A 10144-nucleotide genomic window follows, 5' to 3' on the forward strand; every position below is an offset into this window, starting at 1 on the left:
CGCACGTACCTGCAATACTGAACACGTGACACGTGCAGACAAGAGTTCCCGCTGTAGTTTAAAATAGACGTTTAAACCGTTGTGATGTATATGGTATACACCTGCCAGGTATCTAGCTAGCTTAGCATATTGAAGAATAAAACACTGAACCTAGAGATGAAGAAATGTACAGTAGTAAATCTGGACAAGTTTATTGATGATTTCACTCATCTGGAACAGGTAACTTTAACATAAAGTAGGAGGACAGCTAGTTCTTCAGGTAGGTAAGTTAACGTTAGCCCTCTAGCTAGCCAGTAACTAATCTAGCTAGCTAGCTAAATAACTTAAAATAGCCTATGAGCAGGCTATGCTGAATTTGCCTTAAATTAATCCTGTCATGAAAGTGGCAGTAACAACAGTTCCACCACTGCCTGAGGATGTCAATGTACGTTATAGGGCCACAATTAACGTTACCCTTTACTACCTTCATCAATTCTTCATGAAATCTGTTTAAAAAGCCAGGGGCATATTTATTCAGACCTTTTATAATTTAGATGTATTTGTTTTAAAAGAAAATTACAGAGCTCAAGGGTAAAAACAACATATTGGAGATCAAGTTGGATGAGACCAACAGAGTTCTGAAAATTTCTCAGACCAAAGAGAAGTGCTTGATTGAGGGTGAGGACTCTAATGCATTCGAACTCTTTTGTCTATGATCTCTAGCCAGCAGGTAGCCTAGTTTGTTAAGAGCAGTGGGCCAGTAACCTACCAGGTGTAAAATCTGTCTTTGCCCTTGAGCAAGGTTTACTTACTTAACCATAATCGCTCTGCTAAATGACTGAGATGTTAAATGTCATTTAAATTGATTTTACAGTAACCACGCATCTGGATTGTGTTATCTTTAGTGATGGGTAGCACTTTGGTCTGGTTTGAAATGCCAACAAAGTGACCAATAGGAACTTTTACAAATGTCCAATTCCAATCTAAAATGTAAAGAATTGGATCTTCTCAAGGTAAGGTGAAGAGGCCTAAAATTCTAATTTAAAAACTATATTTATAGTGTGTGTCTCCCTCTAGTGGTCCTGTAATGTAACATTAGTCCACCTGATTACGTCATTGTCCCACAGAGCGAGATGGGATGTTGGGGACAGTGAAGGGACTCCAGCAGACTCTACTGCAGCAGTGTGACCTCAGAGGTAATAATCTCCTCTGCAAGGCACTCTGGTCAATGCATCTTTAGTGTACACTATTTCTGTTGTCTGAATCCAAGATGTAAACTTGTAATAAACGTATAATTCAATTGTAATAAACACCCTTTTATCTTACAGTGGAGAATGAAAAGTTGAAAAGCACTGTGTCAGACCTAAAAAGGCAGAGTGATATGACAGTAGAGGTGAGGGCAGAATGATTGAATAAACTGAATTTGAACATTTCATTCTTGCACAATAAAATAGTTTGGATTCAAAATTGACATAATAGAACAGAGAAACGGAATATGTTGCCATTGCTTCCCCCTTGTGGTTGGTTGAGGTCAGGAGCGGGAAGCTGAGATTCAGAGGCTGGTGGAAGAGATGAGAGCTGTGGGAGAGAGATATCAGAAGGAGTTGGAATCTCTGAGAGACCAGTGCAGGAGAGGGGTGGAGGACACTCACAGAGAAACACAGAGTAAACGTAAGAACACATTACACAAACCCTTCCTTTGAGTGACTGGCAGTGATCATCAATCATGCTCATAGAGCTGCAGTGTTGCAGGTTTGTATCCCAGATTAGTGCAACCTCACCTGATTCAATGTATCAACTGATCTTCAACACACCTAAAGCTGAAGCATGTGTCTCACTACTGAGCTGGGACAAAAACTTGCAGTATGGCAGCTCTGTAGTAGTATTGAGGATCACTGGACTGTGGCATTCCATCTCTGAAACAGAATGACCTACCACAAAATGTCACACATATATCATAATATTACATATTTAGGGCTGCCTGTTTGTCTTATGTTGTGTTTTTGTATGCAGTTGAGGCGAAAGATGCAGAACTGAAAGAGGCCCTGGAGAGGAAGGAGTCAGATATGGCAGAGATGAGAAGGAGAATGAGGGACCAGGAGAGAGAGAGGCAAAGTGAAATATTAAAGTTACAAATGGAGGTATACAGACTGGCAACAGTGCTAAAGAATTATGTGTGTAACCTGTTTTTGATTGACAGATCAGCAGATATCTATTTGTAACTGGTTTTATAGTAATAGGCAAAGCTGCTCTGTGTAAAGATGACTGCTATTTTAGTCATCTGATACATACTGTAGGTAGACCAGCTTGCAGTCACAGTGATTTACTTCTGTTTTTTACAGGCAGGATAGTGCAAAGGTACATGTGGTTTTCATTTGCCGCTTGGGGTAAAGATGTACATGACGTGAGTTTGATGGACAGATCAATCCTAACACTGTTTCTTCTGCTGTCAGTTTGGTGCTAAGCTTGCCAGGGTGCAGAGTACCACACAGAGGATCCAGCAGCAGCCCCAGGGCTCAGGTCTTTTACCTCAGAACATCTTCAAACGGGTGAGGAACCTCTGACCACGTACTAAGCCAACACTTCACACAGAAATACGAGTTTGAAGCAACCTGCGCCCCCTTGTGCACACTTGTTTGTTGATGTTGCATGTGTTTATCCTGTGTTTCTGTATTGGTGGCCTACCTGTGTGTTTGTTGGTGTGCTCCCAGAAGTTCCAGTTCCTTCAGGAGGAGAAGAACAGAGAGGTCGAGGCCCTGCGCCAGAGAATCAAGGAATTGGAGAAGCAGCACGCCAGCGGATTCAGTGACTCCCGTCTAAAGAGAAAGAAGATTTAGCATATTTAAAATATGCAGGAGTGAAATTCATCTACAGTTGTGCCTTTGTATTCTTTTTGGTATAGTGTTCCTGGTGTTTGCGCTCAAACAGTAGTTGGGTCATTCTACGAAATGAGTGCTTTTTCATTGTTTAAATACAAATTGTGCACCAATATTGAATTTTAAAAGCCTGTTATGTTAATCGAAGTGCCCTTTAATATAGACCACCTGGAGAATTCAATAAATACGATTTTATTTATATGAGTAAAGACTTGCACCCTCTGTGACTTCTAGGAAAATGTTAAATCCACTTAATCTCAACATTTCGGCACATTTTCACCATCATTGTAAAGCCCTAGTTATTATGTTGCTTTGACAAAGTCATTTCTGAAGAGTATTATTTATTTAATGTGATTGGTGATTAATTTACATCTGTCCCTCATTTTAAGGTCAACACTGTTACGTGAACTGAACTCTTGTTTTAATGTGGTGAAACTTAAAAAAAAAAAAAAGAAACATTGAACATCTAATAGTTCAATCATAGTGTAAAAGCAGGTGAGTTGGTGCTGCAGACAGATATATTTGTTGGCTAATGCAGGACTATTAAAGGTCCAGTGCACTACCTATCGTGAAAAAAATATTTAGATTTTTCAGAGGGTGCTGTAGCACCCATACATACTTCCTGTGACTATGCACAGGGGCAGTACACCTGAAAACCAGGGGATGCAGCTGGGCAACCTATTAGATTTACTGTTATATTTTAATATGTGGCGTGCTGTGTCTGAAGGGAGCAGGCTGAGCTAATCTCCCTCTGGGAACATCCCCCTGATCCTCACGTCTCTCGCTACAATCAAGAGGTGAACCTTGTGTGACACTGACGGCGCTTTGGTTACATAGAACTGGTGTACTCTAACCTACAGCCAAGGCCAAAGGGTCCAAAAATGCACATTCCTTCACCTTTCTAAAACCCTAGTGCAGTGCCCATACAGTACCAGTCAAAGGTTTTTCTTTATTTTTACTATTTTCTACGTTGTATAATAGTGAAGACATCAAAACTATGAAATAACATAGTGTAGTGCCCAAAAAAAGTGTTAGGCAAATAAAAAATGTATTTGAGATTCTTCAAAGTAGCCGCTCTTTGCCTTGACAGCTTTGCACAGTCTTGTCATTCTCTCAACCAGCTTCATGAGGAATGCTCTTCCAACAGTCTTGAAGGAGTTCCCACGTTTGCTGAGCACTTGTTGGCTGCTTTTCCTTCACTCTGCAGTCCAACTCATCCCAAACCTTCTCAATTGGGTTAAGGTCGGGTGATTGTGGAGGCTAGGACATCTGATGCAGCTCCATTACTCTCCTTGGTCAAATAGCCCTTGCACAGCCTAGTGTTGTGTTTTGGGTCATTGTCCTGTTGAAAAACAAATGATAGTTCCACTAAGCGCAAACCAGATGGGATTGCGTATTGCTGCAGAATACTGTGGTAGCCATGCTGGTTAAGTTTACCTTGAATTGTAAATAAATCACAGACAGTGTCACCAGCAAAGCACCATCACACCTCCTCCTCCATGCTTCACAGTGGGAACCACACATGCGGAGATCATCCGTTCACCACTCTTTGTCTCACAAAGACACGGCGGTTGGAACTAAAATTTGGACTCATCAGACCAAAGTAATAATGGACTGTTGTTTCTCTTTGCATATTTGAGCTGGTCTTGCCATAATATGGACCAAATAGGGCTATAATTTGTATACTACCCCTACCTTGTCACAGCACAGCTGATTGGCTCAAACACATTAAGATGGAAAGACATTCCACAAATTAACTTTTACCAAGGCACCCCTGTTCATTGAAATGCATTCCAGGTGAATACATCATGAAGCTGGTTGAGAGAAGGCCAAGAGTGTGCAAATCTGTCATCAAGGCAAAGGGTGGCAACTTTGAAGAATCTGAAATATATTTTGATTTGTTTAACACGTTTTTGGTTACTACATGGCTCCATATGTGTTATTTCATAGTTTTGATGTCTTCACTATTATTCTATAATGTAGAAAATATTAAAAATAAAGAAAAGCCCTTGAATGAGTAGGTGTGTCCAAACTTTTGACTGGTAGTGTATGCGTTATGATCCCTTTTACCCCTCTCCTTGTTCTGGCGACGTTCGGCGGTCGACATCACCAATCTTCTAGCCATCGCCGATCCACCTTTCATTTTCCATTTGTTTTGTCTTGTCTTCCCACACACCTATTTTCAATTCCATCAATTATATGTTGTGCATTTAACCCTCTGTTCCCCACATGTCCTTGTCCGGTATTGTTTATTGTAAGTGCTTGTGCACGTTATGTCTGGGGTTTTTGTCCCATTGTATATATTGTTTTTGTTCACAGTGATTTTTATCATTAAACTGCGCCGTTGTAACACAGTCTTTGCTCTCCTGCGCCTGACTTCTCTACCGCCAGTACGCACGCCTTACAGAATACCAGACCCAACTTATGGACTCAGCAAGAACAGATACCCCGGGTATAGGGGTGGAGGAGCGCGTCCGGGAGCACGCAGCAATGCTCCACCATCTTGGCACTGCCATGGACCGCGTTGTCCAGACAATGGACTGCTGGGAGAGACAGGGAGTTCTCCCAGTGCCTCCACCAGCACAACCGGGGTCTCCACTACGCGCCCCTCCTGGTCCCAGTGGGATTCGTCTCTCCCTTCCCCAGGAATATGATGGGACGGCTGCGAACTGCCAGGGGTTCCTACTACAACTGGACCTATACCTGGCAACCGTCCACCCGGTTCCTTCAGGCCGTGAGAGGGTGTCCGCCCTCGTCTCGTGCCTCACCGGGAAAGCTCTGGAGTGGGCCAACGCCGTGTGGAGAGAGGGAGATGCGGCATTGGACCAGTTTGAGGAGTTCACCCGCCGTTTCCGGGCAGTCTTCGACCACCAGCCCGAGGGTAGAGCGGCAGGTGAGCGCCTCTTCCATCTGAGGCAGGGGACGAGGAGTGCCCAGGAGTTTGCCCTGGAGTTTCGGACCCTGGCTGCCGGCGCGGGATGGAACGACAGGGCCCTGATCGACCATTATCGTTGCAGTCTGCGCGAGGACGTGGTGGTTCCTCTGGGTTTCGAGGCAGCAGGCAGGGCGCTCTGGCGCCACCCCAGGTGAGCCGGTACCATTCTCACCCAGAGTCCTCTGTTGCATATATGTTTGTGTATGTCACTTTCCCTGAGTTTTCCTCGCATTCCCAGCATAAGGCGCTCGTCGATTCAGGCACGGCTGGGAATCGTTCGCCCATAGTTTAGGGATCCCTGTTGTTCCCGTGGCTGTGCCCTTCCCCGTTCACGCCTTAGATAGTCGACCATTAGGGTCAGGGTTGATCAGGGATGCCACCACTCCTCTGAGCATGGTGACGCAGGGGGTTCACAAGGAGATAATTAGCCTCTTCCTTATTGACTCTTGTGTTTCCAGTGGTGCTAGGTCTACCCTGGTTAGTTTGTCATGACCCCACTGTTTCTTGGCCACAGAGCGCTCTCACGGGGTGGTCGAGAGAGTGCTCAGGGAGGGTTTTAGGGGTTTCCTTTGGTGCTACTACGTGGAAAGTCCAGACCAGGTCTTCTCCAAAAACAAGGCGACTCAATTACCACCCCATCAAAGGGGCGTTTGCGCAATAAATCTCCTGGTAAGACGCTGCACTTCCCAGGAGTCACGTGTATCCCCTCTCACAGGCGGAGACGGAGGCTATGGAAACATATGTCTCTGAATCCCTGCATCAGGGGTACATTCGGTCACCCACTTCACTCGCCTCCCTGAGTTAATTTTTTGTGAAGAAGAAAGAGGGAGGTCTGCGCACGTGTATTGACTATCGGGGTCTGAACCAGATCACTGTGAGGTATAGTTACCCGCTAGCGCTCATAGCCCCACAGCGATTGAGTCAATGCACGGGGCACGCTTCTTCACCAAACTAGATCTCAGGAGCGCTTACAACCTGGTGTGTATCCGGGAGGGAGACGAGTGGAAGACTGCTTTCAGTACCACCTCAGGGCACTATGAGTACCTCGTCATGCCGTACAGGTTGATGAATGCGTCATCAGTCTTCCAGGCCTTTGTAGACGAGATTTTCAGGGACCTGCATGGGCAGGGTGTAATGGTGTATATTGATGACATTCTGATATACTCCGCTACACGCGCCGAGCATGTGTCCCTGGTCTCCTGTTGGAGCATGACCTGTACATCACGGCTGAGGAGTGCCTGTTCTTTCAGCAGTCCGTCTCCTTCTTAAGGTACCGCATTTCCACCTCAGGGGTGGAGATGGAGAGTGACCTCATTTCAGCCGTGTGTAATTGGCCGACTCCCACCACGGTAAAGGAGGTGCAGTGGTTCTTAGGGTTTGCCAACTACTACCGGAGGTTTTTCCGGGGTTTTGGTCAGGTAGCGGCTCCCCTTACCTCACTGCTGAAGGGGGCCCCGGTGCGTTTGCAGTGGTCGGCTGAGGCGGACAGGGCTTTTGGTCACCTGAGGGCTCTGTTTACCTCTGCTCCCTTTTGGTCACCTGAGTGCTCTGTTTACCTCTGCTCCGGTGCTGGCCCATCCGGATCCCTCTTTGGCGTTCATAGTGGAGGTGGACGCGTCCGAGGCTGGGATAGGAGCTGTGCTCTCTCAGCGCTCGGGTAAGCCACCGAAGCTCCACCCCTGTGCCTTCTTCTCGAAGAAGCTCAGGTCGGAAGAGAGAAACTATGATGTGGGGGACCAGGAGCTGTTGGCTGTTGTCAAGGCTTTGAAGGCATGGAGACATTGGCTTGAGGGGGCTAAACACCCTTTTCTCATCTGGACTGACCACCGCAATCTGGAGTACATCCGGGCAGCGAGGAGATTGATCCCTCGACAGGCAAGGTGGGCCATGTTTTTCACCTGTTTTGTGTTTACCCTTTCCTACAGACCAGGCTCCCAGAACGTGAAGGCAGACGCATTGTCCCAGCTGTATGACACAGAGGAGCGGCCCATGGATCCCACTCCCATACTCCCTGCCTACTGCCTGGTGGTGCCGGTAGTGTGGTAGCTGGACGCGGACATTGAGCATGCGTTACGTGTAGAGCCCGGTCCCGTCCAGTGTCCAGCTGGGCGTCTCTATGTCCCGTCTGCTGTTCGTGACCGGTTGATCTACTGAGCCCACACATCACCCTCCTCTGGTCATCCTGGGATCGGTCGGACAGTGCGCTGTTTGAGCAGGAGGTACTGGTGGCCTACCTTGGCTAAGGACGTGAGGGTTTATGTTTCCTCCTGCTTGGTGTGCGCCCAGTGTAAGGCTCCTAGGCACCTGCCCAGAGGGAAGCTACACCCCTTACCCGTTCCACAGCGGCCTTGGTCGCACCTGTCGGTGGATTTTCTAACCGATCTCCCCCATCACAGGTTAACACCGCGATCCTGGATTTGTGGATCGGTTCTCGAAGTCCTGCCGTCTCCTCCCTCTGCCCGGTCTCCCTACGGCCCTACAGACTGCGGAGGCCTTGTTTACACACATCTTCCGGCACTACAGGGTGCCTGAGGATATAGTGTCTGATCGAGGTCCCCAATTCACGTCGATGGTCTGGAAGGCGTTCATGGAGCGTCTGGGGGTCTCGATCAGCCTTACTTCAGGTTTTCACCCTGAGAGTAATGGGCAGGTGGAGAGAGTAAACCAGGATGTGGGCAGATTTCTGCAGTGCTAATGCCGGGACCTGCCGGGGTAGTGGGCGGCGTTTGTGCCCTGGGCCGAGATGGCACAGAACTCGCTTCGCCTCTCCTCCACTAACCTCTCTCCCTCCAGTGCGTAATGGGGTACCAGTCGGTTCTGGCACCTTGGCATCAGAGTCAGACCAAGACTCCTGCGGTGGACAACTGGTTTTGGATGCGCGGAGGAGACATGGGAGCTGTCCGTGTTCACCTTCAGCAGGCCGTGCTGCGCCAAAAGGAGAACGCAGACCACCACCGCAGTGAGGCTGGGTCTGGCTCTCGACCCAAAACCTGCCCCTCCACCTGACCTGCCAGATGTTGGGTCCGCGGTTTGTGGGGCCATTTAAATTCCTGAGGAGAGTGAACGAGGTCTGTTATAGGTTACAGCTTCTCCCCGATTACTGTATTAACCCCTCGTTCTATGTGTCTTTCCTCAGGCCGGTGGTGGCTGGCCCGCTCCAGGAGTATGGAGGTGCAGGAGGTTCCTCCGCCCCCTCTGGACATCGAGGGGGTCCTGGCGTACTCCGTTCACTCCATTCAGTATCTCGTGGAGTGGGAGGGGTACGGTCCGGAGGAGAGGTGCTGGGCTCCGGTCGAGGACGTGTTGGACCCTTTAATGCTGCAGGAGTTCCACCGTCTTCATCCGGATCGCCCTGCGCCTCTCCCTCCGGGTCGTCCCCGAGGCCGGCGCTGCTGGAGCCGCGCGTCAAGGGGGGGAATACTGTCACGACTTCCTCCGAAGTCAGTCCCTCTCCTTGTTCGGGCGACATTCGGTGGTCGATGTCACCGGTCTTCTAGCCATCTTCTAGCATCTTTAGGGGATTGAGATACATCTAAATAAAGTTTGGGGATTAGACTGCATGACACCACCTTGATTCCTAATCTGCAAGGGGAGGGGTGAATAGACCGTGTCAGAGACAGGGGTGAGAACACTTTGTGCTATGAGTTCATTTAACTTTGAATCTGCAATTTGAATAGGATGATGCTTCACATGACCATAACCATGGGTACAGCTCAGAGCTGTGGAGACCACAGAGAATGGCATTAGACATATTTTGAGACAGTTAGTGGAAATCTAAGGCTACAAGCTAAATGGAGTTAGATATTTGCATTTCATGGTTGACCAGACATTGAGGAGGATTGGGATCTTTTTCAAACTCAATCAGCATGACAGAGTGATCTCCAGCCTTGTCCTCGTCAACACTCACACGTGTGTTAACGAGAGAATCACTGACATGATGTCAGCTGGTCCTTTTGTGGCAGGGCTGAAATGCAGTGGAAATGTTTTTGGGGGATTCAGTTCATTTGCATGGCAAAGAGGGACTTTGCAATTAATTGCAATTCATCTGATCACTCATTCTGTAGTATATCCAAATTGTCATCATACAAACTGAGGCAGCAGACTTTGTGAAAATTTATATTTGTGTCATTCTCAAAACTTTTGGCCACTACTGTAGACCTTACAGAGTGAAATGCTTAAACTTAAACTTTCTTTGTAATACATCAAATGTTGAGCAACTATTATAATAGTATAATTCAGTTATGTCATCATACTATTGACTATTGGGTTCTCAAGGTGACTTGATACAGTATTATATTTCCTTTCTACAGTCAGTTCCTTTCCATTACCTGCCATGCCCTGAGTAGCAGTAAGG

At 47.4% G+C, this 10144-nt stretch overlaps 1 protein-coding gene across 1 annotated transcript; it reads left to right on the top strand.

Annotated features, from left to right (window-relative positions):
- The first annotated feature begins 94 nt into the window (after positions 1–94).
- LOC139408601 (coiled-coil domain-containing protein 152) lies at positions 95–2915 on the top strand. The gene is made up of 8 exons (XM_071152672.1): positions 95–219; positions 552–657; positions 1107–1175; positions 1308–1372; positions 1515–1650; positions 1993–2120; positions 2433–2528; positions 2691–2915. The coding sequence occupies exons 1-8, from the start codon at positions 157–159 to the stop codon at positions 2814–2816; spliced, it is 789 nt and encodes a 262-aa protein (XP_071008773.1). The 5' UTR covers positions 95–156; the 3' UTR covers positions 2817–2915.
- Positions 2916–10144: the final 7229 nt, after the last annotated feature.

Source organism: Oncorhynchus clarkii, chromosome 5, assembly GCF_045791955.1.
Source record: "Oncorhynchus clarkii lewisi isolate Uvic-CL-2024 chromosome 5, UVic_Ocla_1.0, whole genome shotgun sequence".
Taxonomy (NCBI): domain Eukaryota; kingdom Metazoa; phylum Chordata; class Actinopteri; order Salmoniformes; family Salmonidae; genus Oncorhynchus; species Oncorhynchus clarkii.

Bases quoted from the DNA above. Each gene is read 5' to 3' on its own strand.
- LOC139408601 (XM_071152672.1), top strand. From the start codon at position 157: ATGAAGAAATGTACAGTAGTAAATCTGGACAAGTTTATTGATGATTTC. The intron at 658-1,106 runs GTGAGGACTCTA...ATTGTCCCACAG, and splicing joins AGAGAAGTGCTTGATTGAGG to AGCGAGATGGGATGTTGGGG. The intron at 2,121-2,432 runs GTATACAGACTG...TTCTGCTGTCAG, and splicing joins TATTAAAGTTACAAATGGAG to TTTGGTGCTAAGCTTGCCAG.